At 46.8% G+C, this 20,899-nt stretch overlaps 2 protein-coding genes and 3 non-coding genes across 6 annotated transcripts; 2 read left to right on the top strand and 3 right to left on the bottom strand.

Annotated features, from left to right (window-relative positions):
- Window positions 1-8,280: 8,280 nt before the first annotated feature.
- LOC102870352 (transcription initiation factor TFIID subunit 12-like) lies at window positions 8,281-8,766 on the bottom strand. The gene has a single exon (XM_006899151.1). The coding sequence runs from the start codon at window positions 8,764-8,766 to the stop codon at window positions 8,281-8,283; it is 486 nt and encodes a 161-aa protein (XP_006899213.1).
- Window positions 8,767-16,265: 7,499 nt separating this feature from the next.
- On the top strand, window positions 16,266-18,728 carry HES7 (hes family bHLH transcription factor 7). 2 transcript variants are annotated; one of them, XM_006899149.1, is made up of 4 exons: window positions 16,266-16,307; window positions 17,183-17,278; window positions 17,883-17,970; window positions 18,283-18,728. In XM_006899149.1, the coding sequence occupies exons 1-4, from the start codon at window positions 16,266-16,268 to the stop codon at window positions 18,726-18,728; spliced, it is 672 nt and encodes a 223-aa protein (XP_006899211.1). The 2 variants fall into 2 exon arrangements, with proteins under 2 accessions (XP_006899211.1, XP_006899212.1); XM_006899150.1 differs by having other exon boundaries at window positions 18,268-18,728.
- A 527-nt stretch (window positions 18,729-19,255) lies between these two features.
- On the bottom strand, window positions 19,256-19,344 carry TRNAR-UCU. Its single transcript is given in 2 exon segments — window positions 19,256-19,291; window positions 19,308-19,344. It is a non-coding gene; the product is annotated as a tRNA-Arg (tRNA).
- Window positions 19,345-19,932: 588 nt separating this feature from the next.
- On the top strand, window positions 19,933-20,014 carry TRNAL-UAG. The gene has a single exon. It is a non-coding gene; the product is annotated as a tRNA-Leu (tRNA).
- A 594-nt stretch (window positions 20,015-20,608) lies between these two features.
- TRNAQ-CUG lies at window positions 20,609-20,680 on the bottom strand. Its single transcript has one exon. It is a non-coding gene; the product is annotated as a tRNA-Gln (tRNA).
- Between the last annotated feature and the right edge of the window lie 219 nt (window positions 20,681-20,899).

Here is a 20,899-nt window from a genome sequence, read left to right as displayed (position 1 = left end):
GGCTCAAGGCATTGCCTCAAAGAACTTCTGATGGTGAACGGATGTGGAGTTGTTATTGTTGTTGTTATGTGCCATCGAGACTCATAATGATCCTATGAACAACAGCCCTAAACTCTGCTCTGTCCTGTGCTAATCGCACTATCTTGATACACCAATTCTGATTACCCCAGTCACTGAATCAATCCACCTCATAGATGGCCTTCTCCTCCCAGGCTGTCCCTTCACCTTACCAAGCATGATGTCCCTCTCCAAGGACCGGTCTCTCCTCACATGTCCAAAGTATACCAACTAGCCCCCACCTTTAGAAAGAGAATGTATGATATGTGAGGGCTAGAATCTTGCCTAGAATGGACACCAAATCCATTGTTGTTGTGTACCATGCAGTTGGAACCAACCTATGGTGGGTTTGTAGAGGCTGAAATCAAAGGAAAGGAGATTATCCATACATCACTCATGGAAGAGCTGGTGGATTAGAACTACATGCCTTCAGGATTGGAGCTCCAAGCCCAGAGTATGTGAGAAAGAGAGAGAGAGAGAGAGAATGAATATGAATGGATGAATATGAATTCCATGCTTTCAGAAGTGTCACTGTGTCACTCACGACTCTATTTTGCCTGGGTCTTCACTATCTTCCTGGCCACAAGGAGGCTACTTTAGCTTTGGCATCAAGGCTCAGGGCAATGCTAGAGGCAGAGCTGATAGGGACCTCTGGTGTCTTACTGCCTCCAGTTAATTCCAGCTCCAGCAATTCCAACAACAATGAGCTTTGACCCAAGGAGGTGAAAGAGGGCAGGATCAGAGTTTGGCTTGTGGGCCTAGAGGTCTTCTACCCAAGTTCTTCCCTTGGACTAGGGCCTGGTCCTCCTTCCCTTCCCCCTCCCCCCTCATAAAACCACCAGGACGCAGTCCCCCAGGGATCTCTTCTCAACCTAGGACCCAGAGGCTTCTAGGAAGCCCACTTGAAAAACCGACCCCGGGAAGAGCTGAGGCTGGGAATTGAGGTCTAAGAAAACACCACAGCAGGGGAGGGGAAGCTGGCCTATCTGACCAGCTGTGCTGTTTCTGTTCCTTCCCTGCCCCCTGAGGGTTGGGGACCAGCATGAATGGGACATAAGCTTCCTGCCCCAATACCACAAAGTGGCTGGGAACGAAGCCAGGGGGTGGAAGCTCAGACACCAAATATTCACCAATCAGCTGCAATGTACAAAGACACCAACAATGTAAAGACACAGTTTCACAGGTCCATGCTGACCCAGGGTTGGGCAAAGTACTCAGACACCAGTCAGCCCCTCAGAGATGTCCTCCCCTGGTCACAGCTGCCCTGGAGCAGTGAGCTGGAGGAAACATCACCCAACTCAGCTACCTGTCCCACTCTGAGGCAAAAACTCTAAGTTTTGCGATAAAACTCTAAGTTGTGGGATATTGAAGCATATGTAATTTTAAGGGGAATATTTAAGAGGAGAAAATCCCATAGAATTTATTTTAAAAAATGAATATTTAGGATAAAAAAAAAGAGACCCCAACAACTTGCAAATTTAAAAAGCTGACAAAAGTCACAAAGCCCAGAAAAATCATATTTGAATGAACTGCATTGCCAACACAGAGAAGTACATTGTTCAAGTCCATCAGTTGCTCTATGGGAGAAAGATGGGTAATCTCGTCCCGTTCGATTTACTGCCTCTGAAAACCTGGTGGAGGACCAGCTATGGGTCGGTTCTGACTCAACAGTACACAATTGCCTCATACCCTCTGTAATACTTTCACAGACTAACTTTCGGCTCTTCCTATTTTAAGTCTTGTTTCTTCTCATGTCCCTGCAGTGGCAAGAGTCATTTGGCACATTCATGCGACATAGACTCATCATTGTCCGACCTCAGACCCTCACATCACAAAGGTGAGTGGACATGTCCCTCACCAGTCTAACGTAACTATGTATGAAAATGACTGTGAATCACAGGAACATAACACACTAAATGCAAATATTATGTCTTTCGCCTGCATAACTAGTCCTCTCCTCTCCAGCAATGAGCTTCTTTAAGATAGTGGAAGCAGAGACAACTTCTCTCATTACTAGCTGCAAGTTTTCCAGAGTTAGACTGTAAAATTAGGTTTCTTCCAAAGGTTTATGGAAGTAACTGAAACTTAACTTTTAGGAAATTAGTTTGATAGGCCTTTATTCCATGGTGGGGTTTAACCACTAATCATTAGATTAGTAGCTGAGAGCAAACTGCACCCACGTACCTGTCTCCATAACTAAATTCATTACCATCTTGGTACTGGAACAGCTTGTGGATTTGAACCGCTGGCCTTGCCATTAGTGAAACATGTAGCTCAGTACACTACTAGAAGTCCTCCATAGCTGTTGTTGGTGCTATCAAGTTGAGTATGACTCAGCGACTATGAAAAGCCAACCTGAACCCTGCCCAATCTTGTGACCTCCTCACAATCTCCAACACACTAGAGCCCATTGCTGAAGTCACTGTGTCAAATCCATCTTCCTCTCCTTCTTTGAACCTCCATCTTCCTGAGTATGATATCCTTTCTAGGATAGCCTTGTCTCACTACATGTCCAAAGTATGAAAGATGAAGTTTTGTCATCCTTGCCTCCAAGGAGCACTCTGGCTGCACTTTTGCACATGACATATCTGTTTGTTATTTCAGCAGACCATTCAGTAACTAGAGGTTCAAAATGCCACAATCACCTTAACATTAGAAGATGAATATGAATCATCCTAATCCCTTCCACATAGGCCAGACCCTAAAATCTCTTCCTCTCCTGAATAAACATGAAGGCCTTTCCCATTAGCAGGTTAACTTTTAAATTCCCACCCTCTTAAAAGACAAAAGGGAAGCCAAAACCAGAGACACAATAATCTTTAATTTGCAGGGAAAATATTTTACCTTTTCCAATTAGACAGGAGAGTGCAGCACATAAACATTCTGGTGGAATCCTTCCAGAAATTTGTGGAAGTGAGAAGTCCTGAATATTAAGTTTCACTCACTTCCCGGTGAGTTGGCCTTTGTGTCTGAAATCCTTGACCTCACATCTGGAAAGACTCAACCCACCTACAAGTTCTCCTCTCCTAGCCCAGAAAGTTCATTTTTTTTTCTGCTCTTCCAATGGACATTTCACCCCTTCTCTCTCTTCAAACCTCCTGTAATCAGATTTTCTTTTTCTTTTTTTTAAAAAATTGATAATCCTCTATTTTTCTAGAGGAGCTTGCATCATTCTTTGAGAATATGGGAGAGAAACTGCCTTGTCCTTCCTGCCCCCAAGCTGGTCTTCACTTACTGCCTCACTACCTGCTACCAGAGAGTGATTTCTCCAGCTGGCTGAGAGGCTAGTCCTCCTCACTCCCCTCCATCCAGAGGTGTTGGTTGGTCCTTCTGTCTTTCCTGCTGGGCTCATGATCGTCCACATCAGTGTCACCAGGCTCTAGAGACTCACCTCTTTCTTGTACAAGCCACCACACAGATTTTTCTGTTCACAACAGAACTTAGAATAAAGTTGTCCATACTGTTGTCTGTATGCCCCTCCCCCCCATTCCATGTGACTTCCGAAAGGCTAAACTTGATTGCTATTGTATCTTCACCTTCGCTACCCCAAACATCTTCACACACTCTTTTCTTGGGTTCTAGGCCATTTTATTCCCTGGAGTTCCATCCACCCCCCCCCCCATATTAGCTCTCTGATCACTTTTTAATCCTTTGTCAATTCTGAGGTTCTCAATCTGAAGCCCTGAATGTCTTCTTTCTACATACACCCTATCAAGGTACTCCAGTGTCAACCATTAAAAACCATTTATTGGCGGCCTGTTGGGAAGTGACTTCTGCTTTGTGTCATCTATGAGTCTTTCTAGGTAAAATATGACTAAAGCCTTACAGAATATATAGAAAACAATTTAAAAGAAGGGAAACTCAGTCAAAGCAGCTTAGCACCCTAAAAGTATTTTTAAAAGTTAATAGGAATGTTTTTGTGAAAGGTACTTCAGAGACAGCAACTGTGGGATGCCTGAATATTGCCAAGAGAAAATATATGGGGGAAAAAAACCCCACGACACACAACCAAAATAATTTGCAGAAAATTTACTGGAGGGTCAGCTATAGATCAGTTCTGACTCCACTGTGCATAACAACATGGAGGAAAAATAATGTGAAAATGGAGACTGGAGAAGAAGAGACAAGGTGTTTTGGTGGCCGGATCAGTAGGGGATTGTGCTGCCAACTTAATGCTGAGAGAGTTCAAATCCACCAACTCTTCTGAAGGAGAACGATGAGCAATCTTCCCCCGGGAATTTATGTTGCTGTTTTCTTTACAATCAACTCATAGCTGATCCTCCAGAGGGTTTCAGAGGTAGTAATAACATGGGAAGAGATTGCCCATCCTTCTCCCATGGAGCAGCTGGTGGACTCGAACTTGGTGCCTTCGGGATTGAGAGCAGATTCTTACACAGTAGATTTTTAAAGGCAGGAGAGGAAATTAGCCATCTTGCTCTGGCGCAAAGCAGATGATGGATTCGAATCACAGGGCTTTGGGTTAGTAGTGCAACTCCTCACTACTAAGCCACCAAGACTCCCACTATGAGATTTACAACCTCTGAAAACTCTCTGGAGCGTCAGCTATGAGCTGGTTCTGACTGAAGGGCAATGAATTTGAGGTTTTGTTTGTTTTAATTAAATGAAAAGAAAAATTAAGGTCTTCTGGTACAGCATGGATACTATCCAACATACATGAACCAGAGACAAAGAAAATGGCCAAAGGCAAAGTGAGATACCAGGGATAAGAAGAAAAACAAACAAAAACATTAGAAAGAGTGAGAAGTCTGGCCACAGAGAGTCTTCCCCCTTATAAATGATTTCTTTATTGTTATTGTTGAATATGTACACAACAAACTGTGGCTGACTCTGAGAAGAATGGGAATCCCAGAACACTTGATCGTGCTTATGCAAAACCTATACTTGGACCAGGACGCAGTCGTCAGAACAGAGCGAGGGAACATTACAGGTTCAAAATTGGAAAGGGTGTACTCCAGGGATGCATCCTATACCCATACATTTTCAATCTATATGCAGACAGATTATCCAGGAGGCTGGGCTCTATGAGGAGAAATGTGACATCAGGATTGGAGGAAGACTAATCAACAATCTGCGTTGTGCAGATGACACACCCTCCTTGCTGAAACTGAGGAGGACCTGAAGCGCTTGCTGCAGAAGGTTAAAGACTGCAGCCTTCAATATGGATTGAAGCTCAATATCAAGAAAACAAAGATTCTCAACACTGGGCTGATTGGCAGCATCATAATGGATGGTGAAGAGATTGAGATTGCTGACAGCTTTCATTTGCTTGACTCCACAATCAACATTCTTGGCACCAGCAGCCAGAAAATTAAAAGACGTATTCCATTGGGAAAATCAGCTCTCCAAAGTACTGAAGAGCAATGACGTCAGTCTGGAAACTGAGGTGCACCTGATAAAGGCCATGGTCTTTGCAATCATTTGCTATGCACCAGAGAGCTGGACAATGTCTAGGGATGATAGAAGGAGAATTGATGCCTTTGAGCTGTGGTGCTGGAGAAGAGTATTAAATATACCATGGACTGCTAAGAGAATGAACAGGTTCATCCTGAAGAGAGTGAAACCAGGCTGCTCCTTGAAGGCAAGGATTCTGAAGCTTCATCTGACATACTTTGGGTATGTTGCAAGGAGGGACCAGTCCTTGGAGAGGGACATCATGCTTGGGAGAGTGGAGAGATGGCACAGAAGAGGAAGACCCTCAATGAGATGGATTCATTCAGTGACTCGGGTAATGAGGGTAGGTGTGCCAGAGACAATAAGATTGGCACAGAATAGAGCAGGGTTTAGGGCTGTTGTGCATAGGGTTGCCATGAGTTGCAGGCGACTCGACAACACATAACAACAACATATACACAATACATCATTTCAACATCTTCTTGTCCAACGTTGGTGACATTTTCTTTTACCCCCCCAATTGTTTCTCTCCATGAGCAGAAACTCATTGCCCTTATCTAGTTTTTCAAGCTGCTGTTGTCAGTTTGATACCATACAGATTGATTTTAAAAGAACATAGTGCTCAAGACAAGCTTTACTAGTTAAGTATCAGAAACTATTGTTTGGTTTTAGGAATATTACAGTGGATTTTTTGGTTTACAGTCTAAACATCACCATAGGGAAGTAGTTTTGGGAGTTCATCCAGTCTTTGTGGCCACATAAAGTTTGGATTTTATGAGAATTTTACTTTTATTTTGTATTTCCCTTGATTATTAAAATTTCCTTCCTTTTGATCAAATTCTTCTATAGCATCTTTGATTAAAGCCTTCTGTATTGGTAGCCAGGACCAGACAGTTCTGGCAAAGAGGCAACTATTGATGGAGGCTATTTCATTTCTTCTTCCTGTTTCTGATCCTTCTATTGCTCCAAATAAATAGAGGCCAACTGCTCCACTTTCCATGGTTATTTACAAGCTTTTAAGACTCAATGGTTTTCAAGATTAAAAAGCTTGAAAAAAATGCCACTTGGGACAAGTATTTGATAAGAATGTGTACATTTATTTCAGCTTCCACAAAATGAAAACTATTTGCTTCCATATTTTAACTTGGCCTTTTCTTTTCTATTGAAATCGACCACTATTTCTCAAGTTTGTTTTGGGAAAGAAATTCTTTTGAACAGTTTCTTTAATGAAGGGGTGCGGGAAGTTATATCCTTATGACTCTCCAATAGCTCAGGCCCAAACTTGCCTATTTCCAGCCTACCTGTAGACTTCCCTTGAATGTCTGAGACAGATCTTAACAAACACAACCCATGAAGAATGCTTGATTTCTCTCAACATTTTTCCTTCTCAATTCTCCCCATCTCAGCAAAAGGCACCACTATCCAAGAAGCTGTGTTGCAATCCCAAAAGCACATAAAGAAGGAGAGCAATCTCCTCCTGTGCCAGTTAGATCCGATTTGATGGTACACAACGAACAATAAAACAAAACAAAAACAAACGTAGGTCAGAATAATTTCCTAATCAAAACTTTCAGTTATTCTTCGACAAAAATGGAAACTCCTTCAGTAGCCTTTAAGATCCTCTATGGGGCCACATCTGCCTCCAATCTTCACCACTTTCCAAATTCACTAGGTGGTGGTGATTGTAATATGTCATCAAATCACTTGCAACTCATAGTAACCATATACACAATTGCTTTAAACCCTTTCCTATCCTGAGCCAATTTCATTGTCTCTGACATGTCTATCCTCATCACTCCATTATTATGTGCTCTCTTGCACTGTCCCTCTATCCTTCTAAGCATGATGTCATTCTACAAGGACTGGTCCCTCCTAGCAACAAATGGGCCCTCCCCCGTGCCTAAATTGTGTCAAATAGAGCTTCAAAATCCTTGCCTTTAAGGAGCAACTTGGTTTCACCCTCACCAGGTTTGTTCTGGTATTCCATGGTATATGTTCAATACTACTCTTCTCCAGCACCACAACTCAAAGGCATAAATTTTTTTTTCTGTTATCCTTTGTTGTTGTCCAGCTCTCTGATGCATTGCAAGTAATTGTGAAGACTATGCCCTTAGTCTCTAGACTGACATCATTGCTCTTTTGCACTTTGGAGAAGTCCCTGATGGCAGATTTTTCTAATGTTATTAAATCTTTTAGTTTCCTGACTGCTGGTGTTGATTGTGGAGCTGAGCAAGTTGAAATTGCTAACAATCTCAGTCTCTTCTTCATTTATCATAATGTTGTCAGTTGGACCAGTGGTGAGACACTTTGTCTTCTTTCTTTCTTTTATTTTTTTAAATATATTGATAATCTTTGTCTTCTTTTTTTAATTAATAACTTCTTTATTCTGTAAAAGCAAATGAAAGTCATAGTCATATAAACACTGACATTACAAAGTACAAGGAAGGGCTAGGAAAGGAGGAAACAAAAACCTCTGTATGTCCTGCTAATACTGTCTCACCAAAAAGACCATAATTTTTTGTTCCATATTCAATCACTTCTATAATAAATCACAAAGAAAAATCTTCTCTGGAAGAAATATTCCACCTCTTTGAGACGGCAGGCAAGAGGGACTGGAAGTTGGGGTAGGAGGCTTTATTCTTTTGGCAGATCCTCTCAGTCATTATAGATATTGCTGCACTGTTAATAAAAAATATATGCTTCTCTGTAAAGCATTAAAAAAAGACTCCACGGATGAGATGGCTGAGGCCTCAGCTCAAGTATCTCCAAATTCCAAATGCACTGTTGTCCATTTCCCGACCTCTCCGTATGTTATTTCTTGGTTGTTTTCCGGATCAATGCCATTCTCTGTTTGTGAGCTTCTGTGGTGCAAGCTTTTTTGTAGGGTCGAATTTCTTCTGAGCCAAAACCTGTGATCCACATGTTCCACTGGCGCTCTAGGTGCAACTGGACATCTTTCACCTCTAGGGTGCTGGACTTGCGATGCCTGGCAAGCTGGCAGGCTGCTGTCACTACATTCTCAATGAAATCGTCGGCAATCTGTAGCAGCATCTCCTCTACATCTTCATCCAACTGTTCATTGGGATCCACTTCTCTTACCAAGTCTTGCAATTTCTTCTTCGTTAATACCTGGTTGCTTTCAGGACTGAGTCGACCTCCTGTGCCAGGAGTGCTTGGTATCTTTACCACAGTAGTGCTATTGGCCATGGAGCCTTGTGGAGGGGTGCTGGCTGGTTCCGGTTTTATAGATGAGAAATTGGAGAGGTTGATTATGGCTGAGGGGCCAAACTGGTTCATAATCTGCCGTGCTTTGGACTTCAGCTCATAGAGTTTATCAAGATCCTGTTTCTTTTTAGAGCTGTGAGGGCCAAGGCCAATCAAAGGCAGCAGCGTCTATCTCCCCATGATATGTGTAGACTGCCCAACTGAAGCGTTCGTCTCAGCAGCCGGTCCGACTGCGAGGCCCTCCCCAATCTTTGTCTTCTTGATGTTGAGTTTCAGTCCATACTGAAGATTGTATTTCTTGACCTTTTATAGTAAACACTTTAGTTCCTCCTCAATTTCAACAAGCAAGGTTGTGTCATCTTCATAATGCAGGTTGTTGATGAGTCTTCCTCCAATCCTGATGTCACATTCCTCCTCATAAAGTCCAGCCTCTTGAATGATCTGTTTGTGTATAGACTGAAAAAGTATGGAGATGGGATGCATCCCTGACACACTTCTTTCCTAATTTTGAACGAGGCAGGTACAAGTGCCCTTTCTGTACACTGGGGGTCTTTTTCTAAGCTCCCACCATCATAGCTTTTGCAATTCCTGGACTGGTCCACACTTTTTCATGGCTGGTCTCTTGTTGCTGAAGCTAGGCTCAAACATCACCTCCTTGTAGAGATCCTATCTGACCACCGACAGTAAGCAGCACTTCTTTCTGAAGTCATTGTCAGGCCATTGCTTCCACTGCAATCTCTGCCCCAGGCCTTCACAGCCTTATAATCATTTGAAATAATATTATTTTCTGATTTCTTTTTCTTCTCCAATATAATGAAAGTTCCAGGAGCATGAGGACCCCCAGTAGCCCCCGTGCTGTATGGGACTTGGCATGAAAGAGTGAATAGACACAGAGGTAGAAACCTGTACAGACCTGCTCAAGTTATTTTTTATTTATTCTATCACAGGGGGCACTGTCATGCCTTTGAATTGGCAAGAGAATTTCCTGCCATTATAGCCACTTTGCAGAAGAAAAACAAACAAGCCAATTGACTTCTTTAATGACTTAAGGAGTTCCTATGGGGAACATTGTTGATGTCAGATGGATCTTGTCTGAAAGCAGAGAATAGCAGAAGAATGTCTATTTGCATTTGACTATGCATAAGTATTTAACTGTGTGTATCACTAAACTACTTTTTGAGAAAAATGGGAATCCCAGGACACTTAATTATGTTTATATGAAAATCTTACCTAGACCAAGAAACAGAACAAAGGAAACATTGACTACATGATTTAAAATCAGAAGAGGTGTGGGTCAAGGTGGTATCCTTTCTCCATACCTATTCAATCTGCATGCTAAGCAAATAATTTGTGAGTCTGGACTCCATGAAGAGGAATGTGCATCAGGATTGGAGGAAGACTCGTCAACAACAACCTGAGTTATACAGATGATGCAGTTTAACTTGGTGAAAGTGAGGAGGACTTGAAGCACTTGCTGCAGAAGAACGAAGATTGTAACCTTCAATATGGATTACTTCTTAACATCAAGAAGACAAAAATCACTACTGGTCCCAACATCTTTGGTACCAGCAGTAAAGAAATAGAAAGATGTGTTGTACTGGCAAAGTATGCTGTTAAAGTATCAAGGATCAGTGAAGTCTGTTTAAGCCATGGCCTGATTAAGATAATAGTATTTTTAATAATTTGTTATCTGTGTTTCATTGACTATGCAAAGGCATTTGACTGTGTGGATCACAACATAACGCTAGAAGAACTGGCATCCTGGAACACTTGATAGTGCTTATGCTAAACCTGTACTTGGACGAGGAGGCAGTTGTCAGAACGGAGCAAGTAAACACTGCATGGTTCAAAACTGGGACGGGTAGACACCAGGGATGTGTCCTATCTCCATACCTTTTCAATCTATATGTGGAACGGATCATCCGGGAGGGAGACTGGGCTCTATGAGGAAGAATGTGACATCAGGATTGGGAGAAAGATTCACCAACAATCTGCATTATGCAGATGAGACAACATTGCTTGCCAAAATTGAGGAGGACTTGAGGCATTTGGTGCAGAAGGTCAAGGACTGCAGCCTTCAATATGGATTGAAGCTCAACATCAAGAAAACAAAGATACTCACAACAGGGCAGATTGGCAGCATCATGATAGACAGTGAAGAGATTGAGATTGTTAACAGTTTTAATTTGCTTGGCTTTACAATCAACAGTATTGGTACCAGCAGCCAGGAGATCAGAAGACGAGTTACACTGGGAAAATCTGCTGTCACGGACCTCTCCAGAATACTGAAGAGCAATGATGTCAGTCTGGAGACCAAGGTGCACCTGATTTGGGCCATGGTCTTCGCAATTACTTGCTATGCATCACAAAGCTGGACAATGACTAGGGATAGAATGAGAATGATGACTTTGAACTGTGGTGCTGGTGAACAGTATTGAATATACCATAGACTCCTAGGAGAACAAACAGGTTCATCCTCAAGAGGGTGAAATTAAGCTTCTTCTTGAAGGCAAGGATTCTGAAGCTCTGCCTGACAGGCTCTGGGCATGTTGCAAGGAGGAACCAGTCCTTGGAGAGGGGCATTATGCTTGGGACAGTGGAGGGACAGTGCAGAAGAGGAAGACCCTGGATAAGATGAATTGACTTAGTGACTGAGGTAATGGGAGTAGGTGTGTCAGAGATAATAAGGTTGGTTCAGGATAGAGCAGGGTTCACAATCCATCTAAGAGCTGCGCAATGAATAAGGATGACAAGAGTAGAATCAGTGCCTTTGAGTTGTGAATAGTGAATATACCAGGGACTATCAAAAGAAAAAAGAAAAAAAATGTCTTGGGAAAAATGCAGCCAGAGTGCTCCTTGGAGCCAAGGATGACAGAGCTTCCTTTGCCTCACATACTTTGCTCATGTTTTTAGGAGAGGCTGTTCCTTGGAAAGAGACATGATGTTTGGAAAAGTAGAGGGTCAGCGAAAGAGAAGACGACTTTCAGTCTGATGGATTGACACAGTGACTGCAGCAATGGGCTCAAGAATGTCGAGATAATGAAGATGGCACAGGATGGGCCAGGGTTCCTATCTATTGACTCGATGGTACCTAAAGACAGAGGGCTGTTCTCTGTCCTGCTGTAAAGTCAGTGAGTCGGAATCAATTTGACAGTAGTGAATTTTAATTTGGGACAACCCAGAGATAAGGCAGAGGGACTTAGACTGATTGAGATGAGGCTGACTGAACCAGACAGGAGAAACACTAGAGACAGACTTAGAACTGCCTTGGGTCCCAGAGGCCAGGACCGAAATAGATCAAGACTGAGACCCTAACTCACAGAGCCGGCGGCAGGCCGTTAGGGGCTGGAGTCAGCGCGGGGAGAGAGCTGCGCAAGGAGGCGGGGGGACCCAGCGCTGGGAGGTGGGGGGGCGAGCACAGGGTGGGGGGAGGTGCGGAGGTGGGCGCCCAGCGCGGGAAGGGAGGACCAAGTGCCGAGGGGCGGGGGGGGGGGGGGAAGGGGGGCGGAAGGGCTGCGCCGCGCGCTCAGCCGTGGTGCCCCGCCTCCGCTCACAAGTGGCCGGGGCAGCTGGCCCGTGCGCACGGCCACCCGCCGCCCCGACGCGTGCGGGATCAAAGCGACCGGGAAGGGGCGGCTCCCAAAGGTGTTGGGGTCCTGGAGGTGTGAGCGAGCTTCCCAGGGCACAGCCCAAGCGTGGGAGCGCAGAGAGTTGCCCGCCCTCAGAGACCAGGAGAGACGACGAGAGACGCAGAGACCTCAAGGACTTCGAGTGGCAACCATAGATCTAGAGATTAGAGAGTAGGATGCGGAGTCCCCGAGTCAGAGTGGCTAAGGGGCCTGGACAGAACGTTGAGATGCAGAGGGAGAGAGGCTTGAAGAGCTTTCAGGGTAGGTAGTGAAGTCAAGAGATTCAGAAACACCAAAACGCTGTGGTGGAGACGTTGTTGTTTTGTTGTGTGAGGTGGAGTCGGAACCAACCCATAGCTGACCCTCCAGTGGGTTTTAGAGGCCGTAAATCACACTAGAGAGTGCGCATCCTTCTCCTGTGGAGCTGCTGAATCTGTTGCCTTCGGGATTGTAGCGGTGTTGACGTAGGGATACGAATAAAGAATGTGCAAGTCAGTGGGAGAGAAGGAGTTGAAAGGGAAATTAGGGAACTGAGACCTAGTCCCTCCCCCGCGCACGCCTGGAGCGCCCCCCACCAGGGGCAGGGATCAGCGCGCGCCGTCCTTTCTCAGGGTCACGCCTGTGGAGGTGCCGGGACAGGGGCGGAGGAAAGGCTGTTAAGGCAAGGAGGGTCCTCAGGCTGGGAAGAGAGAAGTGTGAGAAAGTACAGAATCAGAAAATAGATTTCAATCCTCGAACTTTGTGATGGAGTAAAAGTTAAAAACAAGTAGTATTTGGTAGAAATATTAATGAAAGGGACTATTCGGGAATTAATGAAAGGTACTATTTGGGAATTAATTTCACGTTTACTATGGGGGAAAGAAAAACTGTAGTTACTGTTGTTGCACTGGCTGGATATCGAACCCGGGTCTCTCTTGTGGCAGGCGAGAATTCTACCGCTGAACCACCAATGCAGACGGAAAGGAAGAAAGGCTCTGAAGATTTAGCTAAGTTTGTGAGAGGTGCTGCTGACGTGATCTGAGCTGAGGGAGTTATTGGGTAATTCTGATCAGCAGCGGCCTCCGGTTGACAGGGGTGGAGCACTGGACCATCCTTCCCCCTTTTAGGATCCGGCCTTTGGGCCATAAAGCCACCCCATATGGTCAGGGGCGGCACCACACCCGGGTGCGAACAGCCTGAGGACCCGAGCCTCGAGTTCAGGTGAGAAAAACTCAGCCAGAGCACAGGTTCCCAAGGAGGGGGGCGGCGGGTGTTGCTGGGGTCACACATCTGCGCTCCCATTTGGCCTGGACAGGAGGGGAAGTGGGGAATACTAGGGCCTTGATTCCGAATGGGAGCTGTTTTCTCAAGATTTGCACCCCTCGGGTCTCTGGTTCTGGCAAGGCAGACTCCAAGAAACAGCCAAGATTATAGAGGGACATTGGGGTGGTTGGGGAAGCCTCAGCTGACTCTGGCTTAGTTAGTTAGTTAATGAGTATTCACGATTCATTCCTCAGAAGGATCATATTCTTCGTTGAGACAGATGCTGGTCTTTCCCTTTTATCACTTTCATGTCGCTTTAGGAAAAGTACCTATTGCCTGCTCCTCTGTGGCCATGCTTAGAAACAAGAAATTCTAGTACACTTTGGTCAGGTCTCCTGGCAGCCAGACTCCAGAATCTCTTAAAATCAGTTCTATGGTGCAACCACTGTGGAAAGCGATGTGGCGCTTTCTCAAAAATTTGCAAATAGAAATACCGTTTGAATTTGTGAGACAAAGCTTTACCATCTTTGCTTCCAAGCAACACTCCAGCTGCCCTTTCTCCAAGACAGGTTTGTTTGCTCTCCTGACAATCCTTGGGATATCAGCACTCTTCTCCAACACAACTCAAAAGCATCAATTCTCTCACATGAGGAGGCAGTGTACACAACGGCTGCTGTGCAGGCTGAACACCAAAGCTTGGAACACTGAATTTAGCTCGTACTAACCGTGGGACCTTTGGAAAGTCCTTTCTTTCCTCTAGAACATATACCTAATAATAGCTCCTACCCTGGTAGCATTTCTGTAAAAATTAAATGCATTGATATAAGTAAAGGGCTTAGGAAAAAGGCTGGACATAGTATGAACTCAATAAACATATTTCTGTTAAAAAAAAAAAAAAGAAATACCGTTTGACTCAGCAATTCCACTACTGGGAATATACCCCAAAGAAACCATAACTGCCACCCAAGCAGATATATGCACACCCATGTTTATCGTGGCTTTGTTCACAACAGCAAGGAGTTGGAAACAACTTAAGTGCCCATCAACAAACGAATGGATAGAGAAGCTCTGGTATAGTTACTCAATGGAGTACTACGCTGCATTGAAAAACAAAGAACTCATGCAATATTATTCAAAATGGGTAACCCTGGAGGACATTATGCTGAGTGAAGTATCTCAGTCACAAAAGGACAAATCCTGCATAGTGCCACTGTTGTAAAACAAGACTGACATCGGGGTTAGGGTGAGACTGAGAAGGATGGGATAAATAATGTATACTGCATTGAAACAGATGAGGGAGAAAACTGTTTAAAAGGGATGTGTGATTAGGTACTATTGTAATGACGAGAGTCCAGAACGAAGGGGGTGGACCTTTTTACTTTTACTTTTCAAAGGAGGGGGGAGGGGTGGGCAGGGAGAAAAGTGAAACAATGAATGAATGGAAATCCAAATTTTCATGAAAATTATTATTAATAATAATAGTAAATTCTGAGCCAAAAACTTCCGAGTGGAAAGGTTTCTCCATCTCCTACTTACGCATCAAGGCTTTGCACCTTTCTTGAAGCTTCTTCCCTCCTGTCCCTTAAGTTCCAGCCACTCTGGCAAAACCCTTTCCCCGAAGCACCTGTTCGCTCTTTTTTTATAATAGCTATTTGATCCTTTTCAACTAGCTCCTTCTTGGAAAAGTCTTCTTATACTATTTCAGCACGGACTATCTGAGCCTAGACCAGGGCGGGCCTGCCGACACAGTGCATCTAAAGAAACTTATTTGGAGGATGATGGGAGAGAGGCTAACTTTGTTTCGGGCATAAATGGGGGAGTGCAGCGAGCTCCTCAAAAAAGCTACAATTCTAAGGGAAACTCAAACTCTGAACTCTACACTTTATCCCAAAGTGGCATTCTGTCCACTGTTAGATTATCTATCAATTATATAAGCGAGGTAAGTACAGGCTTATTTATACTTACGTACTGAAGCAGGAGTGGCATCCACTTCCTAATCAACATGCCTCTGGAAATCCAGGAACTTTGATAAATGGCAATAGTTATAGAAAAGCTCAGGCCTTTCGTTCATAGGGTCGCTGTGAGTCATGCTCGACTCAACAGCAATCAACACAACAACTAATCTGTCGTAGTGAGTAATTGCACATTTTTATACTCCATCGAGGATTCTGCTTCTAGATTTGGTTGGCATCTCTCCCATCCCACAGCACTTCTATTGAATCAGATTTCTAAACCCTGGTAGGGACGGGAGGACCCAGTCTGCAAGGTACGCACGGACCTGCTCGTGCTTATTTGTGATGAAGCTCTTATGAAATCATTCACTACAGATTACTAAATAAGCACCCATAAATCCGTGTTTACCCTGGATCTGCCCCTCATATCACTTGAACTTCCTTCCTCTCTCCCAAATAAGAGCCTACTCCCTTTGGCTCGGTCTTGCCTTACGTGTCTTACAGCGGGTGCCCCATTCATCCCTCACTTTCCCTACTCCCAGACCGCTTGGAGACAGTTCCACTCCTTCCCCTCCCCCTCTGCCCACCCTTCCCTTTTCCTGGAGACTCGTGCCGAGACTCCGCCGGAGGTTCGCGGGTACCCAAGGGGGCGGGGCCGGGGTCCTCTTCTCCGGATCCCTGCGGCTGCGATATATAAGGCACTGAGTGGCCAGGAGCCACCTGGTCCACACCAGGGTCCGGAGGAGTAATGGTCACACGGGATCGAGCCGAGAATAGGGACTGCCCCAAGGTGAGAGGCGGGAGGGGAGGGAGCAGAGGTCCCCGGGCGAGTTTAGAGACCTGTGTCCCGAGGCGGTGCATCTAGGAAGAGGCTGGGATCCTCGGGCAGGAGGGGGCCAGAGGCCTGGGAACTCCCGACGGGAAACTGCCAAGTATAAAGAAGGGGGAGAGATCGCATGTGGGCCGTAGAAGCAGAGGTCGAGGACTTTGGGGAATCGGCAGGAGTGTGGGACTGGGGAGGGAGTTTTGCCAGAGTAAAATAAGTAAATAAGCTAGAAGAGGACGGGGCCAAGTGATGAGGGTTGGACCAAAATTGGGGGGGGGGGACCACTGGCGCCACCTGTAAGATGGCAGGAAACAGGACCTTACTGGTAGAGAAGGCCCGGGACCACTGATCCTAGAAGCTGTGACCTCTGGGAAGACTTTAGGGAGAACTGCTGGAGAAGGGAAACCGCTGAGGCGGACTCGAGGAGGAAGAGGAGATGCAATCGCGATGTGTAGGGTTTCGGGGCCACCAGCTCTGAGTGTAGCAACCATGTGGCGCTACACCATGTGTAGCACCAGAGTTCTCCAAAGAGACGGATAGAGAATGCACCAGACAGAGACGTAGAGAGAAAAGAGGAGGAGGAGAAAGAGAGAGGCTTAGGGAAAGTGGAGAGCCTCGGAGAAGAATGCAGACTGGGAAAGGGAGGAGGCGAACTACCCACAGGGACATTTCTGTAGGAGTTGGGGAGAGCGGAGAGGGAACCCGCGGCCTCTAATCTCCAGAGGGGCTGGGGCTGGGGTGGAGGTGGAGCACTCCCTCCCAGGGCGGGCTGGTGATACCCCAGGGTGGCGCTGAGTCTTGGTCCGGTGGGCCGGCTCTCTCCTCCCCTGTGGTCACAGATGCTTAAGCCGCTTGTGGAGAAGCGGCGGCGAGACCGCATCAACCGCAGCCTGGAGGAACTGAGGCTGCTGCTCCTGGAACGCACCCGGGACCAGGTCAGTCCCTCCGCCGGCCTCGGACTCCCCGGCTTCGGGTCTCGGGCTCTTCAATGGGCGATGGGGGTGGGGGTGGTAAACCTACGCGGGATTGGCAACCCGGGTCACAAGGCATCTTGATCCGAATCCCGTCCTGGGAATCCCACCTCAGATCCCCCTCTCACTCTCAGAACGCGAACGGCTTTGCTACCTCTCGCGTCTGTAAGTTTCACGCCTGGTTAGCGCCACCCTTCGACTTTGTAATTTCCTTACCTCTGACTTTGTAATTTCCTTACCTCTTTTCCCTGTCCCAGGGCAGTACGCTTCGGTTGGGTAGGGAGGGTTGGCCAGCTTCCCTCTTCGGCCTCTCTGTTCCAAATCCCCGTCTCCCGTTAAGGTGGGTGGGTTGCATCGCTTCGGGTCGGACAGTTCGTCTCAGGGTGCGCCAGGGCCAGACGTGGTTGGTCTCCACTTTTCCTTCGGCGGCGCACTCGCTCAGTGGGCGCGCGCAAACGGGATCGGGGGCACCCCGAGCTCCCGCATCCGCCCCTCCTTTCTTCCCCCTGCCACTTCCCCTCTCTCCCCACCCCTCTCTGTCTCTGCTCCCTGCCCTCCCTTCCTGTAGAACCTCCGGAACCCGAAGCTCGAGAAGGCGGAGATACTGGAGTTCGCCGTGGGCTACTTGCGGGAGCGCAGCCGGGTGGAGCCCCCGGGTACAGCACGGGGGTGACGCAGCCGCTGGGGAGCGGGGGGGTGCGCCAGTGCTTGGGCGCGGGGAGTGAGGGAGAGACCCTCAGGGGTTGGTGGATTTGCGGTGCGGCAGTCTCTGCTCCCCGGCAGGTTAATAACACCCGCGCGTGTCTGTCTCTCTGTCTCCCTCGTCTTTTCCCTCTGTGCGTCCGTCCACCCGCCTGCCCCCGCCGCTCTCCGTGCGCCCGTCGTGCTTCGGTATCTCTGCGCCTCTCCCCTCCCCTCCCCCTGCTGGGCCCCCGACTTGCCCGCCGGTCCTCCCGCCGCGGCTCCAGGGTTCCCCCGGTCCCCAGCCCAGGACGCCGAGGCGCTCTCCAGCTGCTACTTGTCCGGGTTCCGTGAGTGCCTGCTCCGCTTGGCGGCCTTCGCGCACGACGCCAGCCCAGCCGCCCGCGCCCAGCTCTTCTCTGCGCTGCACGGCTACCTGCGCCCCAAACCGCCCCGGCCGGACCCGGTGGACCCCAGGGCGCCGCGCGCTCCGCTGGACCCCGCCGCCCCGGCGCCCGGCCTCGCGCTGCACCAGCGCCCCCCAGTGAACCCGGCCCCGCCTAGTCCGCGCTGTGCCTGGTCCCCGTCCCCCTGCTCCCCCCGCGCCAGGGATCTCGGCGCCCCAGCGCCCCTCACCGGACTGCTGCCGCCGCCGCCGCCGCCTCACAGACAAGATGGGGCTCCCAAGGCCCCGCCGCTCCCGCCGCCCGCTTTCTGGAGACCTTGGCCCTGAGCTTGGGGGAGTAGGGTCGGGGGCTGGGGTGGGATAGAGACTCCAGCCTGAGGGCAGCAGAGGGACCCGGGCAACCGGGCGAGGAGGTGTTGGGGAGGGTAGCGGGGCGCGCGGGCACAGCGCGCGGGTGAGATTGTGGTCTATATTAGAGTATCTATATAAATATATATTTCTCTGGCTCCCATCCCTTTTTCCTCCTCCTACTTCCGCCTAGGATTGTATTCTTCCAGACCCCTTCCCAGTCTCATTCTCTTCCCTAGTCCCTAGTGCATGGAATAAAATGGTTATTAAATCCTGGTGTGTCCCCGCGCCAGGGGCCTGCCTTTATCTCTTTGTCAAAGCCCACTTTCCCTTCCTCTCTGTCCCTCATCCCTAGTCCCACTCTTCGTGGCCCAAGCCCCGGGGCAGACAGGTAAGTAAAAAAGAAATCAGAGCAGAAACTGGTTGAAGCTGAAATTAGGTGGGAAAATGCTAAGATAAGGGGGAGACAGTAATTTTCTGAAACATCAAAATGAGAAAAATCAAACCGACTCTGGTGGGATTCGAACCCACAACCTTTGAATTACTCTTGTTCGTCACTAGAAGTCCAATGCGCTATCCATTGCGCCACAGAGCCACCTAGTGAGCGGTGCCGGTTTAAGCCTTACGGATATCAGAACAGTAACGGAACAGCGTAAGGGGGAGGAGGAGGGTGTTTGTATGGGAGGAAATTGGGCGGCGCATATGAGGAGCGCTCGTTTTGGACCTTCTAGGAAAAGCTTGATGTACTTACTGAGGGAAGCCCAGGGGAGCTAGCGGGCTCAGAGCTCGAGAGAGTCAGGTGTGAGTGCGGTAGTGCTTGAGCGGAGATATAAGGAAAAAACCCCAAACCCAACAAAGGAGTGGGAGTGAGCTGGTGGGAATCTTCAATTAATTGCCCCATTGGGGTATCCTTCCAGCCCAGGCGCACCCCATTCCCACATGTGGTTATGCCCATTAAAATAAACTTCCCCCATTTTTTAGTATATTTTTGTGTGTTTCTGTTTCTTCTAATTTATATACTTTTACGTCCGCTGCTTCACGGTTAGAAATCCTGATGATTTCCCATTTCAGGTTTGAAAAATGGGGGAGAAGGAAAGAATAAATTTTATGTAATTCATATAGCCGCCACACCTCTCCCGTCTAGTCTCTTAGGAGGACAATGGGAAAACTACAGATCTACGCAGGTAGCGTGGCCGAGCGGTCTAAGGCGCTGGATTTAGGCTCCAGTCTCTTCGGAGGCGTGGGTTCGAATCCCACCGCTGCCAGACCGGAGGTTTTTGGTTTTCATTTTTGTACGTCCAAGTTTCTCTTCTTTAGGAAACGTTCTGGGTCCTCTAGCCCAAAAATTTTTGCGAAAGCACTTTGCCATTTCTTTCGGGTTTCCAATGGCACCAGCATCTTTCCTACGTACCAGCTGGAAAACTGCCAAAGAAAAATCTGCCTTTTCAATACTGAACTCCATGTAAATTTGTCCATATATCTATCTCTATCATCTCTCTCTCTCATCTATCTATTTATCATCTATCATCTATCTATATCTATCATCTATCTATGTCTCTCTCTATCTATATATATATCTCATATATTTTAGACTAAGCGCCAGTTTTCATATATTTTAAAAATTCCCAATGTGTTGAAGAACTTAAACAGTTGTGTCTTCATTTTCTTTTAAAATCGTCTTAGGTTAAAAGAATATCTTATGTGCAACAATGAATGTTTTTTTAAAAAAGTGAACTCGGGAAGGGGAAAGGGCGGGGGATGGAGGAAACGGCAACAATGAATGAAAATCCGTTTTTCTGTGGACTTTGGTTAAAATAAGAATTAAAAAATTTTCTATTAACGCAAACAGCGAAAAATTAAGGTTCCACCGAGATTTGAACTCGGATCGCTGGATTCAGAGTCCAGAGTGCTAACCATTACACCATGGAACCTTTCTCTTTTCTGGGCAATCAGTAATTATATACATTATGGTATTTCCAAATCTGTATTTCTCTTAGTTTTACGATTTCAAGGCGAAATGGTTTGCACACAATGCGGTAGATATAAACTGTACGAGGCTATTGAACATTTGATATATGGATTCAGATATACATAAAATTAAAATGTATAGAGTTTAGAAGAGAGAAAAAAACGACCAAGAATTTCCTATA

This window comes from Elephantulus edwardii, unplaced genomic scaffold, assembly GCF_000299155.1.
Source record: "Elephantulus edwardii isolate Elephantulus edwardi_28Jun2011 unplaced genomic scaffold, EleEdw1.0 scaffold00246, whole genome shotgun sequence".
Lineage (NCBI taxonomy): Eukaryota > Metazoa > Chordata > Mammalia > Macroscelidea > Macroscelididae > Elephantulus > Elephantulus edwardii.
The sequence above is the reverse complement of the archived record's forward strand: the minus strand, read 5'-3'. Positions and strand labels throughout refer to the sequence as shown.

Coding starts and splice junctions, on each gene's coding strand:
- HES7 (XM_006899150.1), top strand. CDS start 16,266: ATGGTCACACGGGATCGAGCCGAGAATAGGGACTGCCCCAAG. Junction 16,308..17,182: donor AGAATAGGGACTGCCCCAAG/GTGAGAGGCGGG, acceptor CTGTGGTCACAG/ATGCTTAAGCCGCTTGTGGA. Junction 17,971..18,267: donor CAGCCGGGTGGAGCCCCCGG/GTACAGCACGGG, acceptor CCGCCGGTCCTC/CCGCCGCGGCTCCAGGGTTC.
- LOC102870352 (XM_006899151.1), bottom strand. CDS start 8,766: ATGAACCAGTTTGGCCCCTCAGCCATAATCAACCTCTCCAATTTCTCA.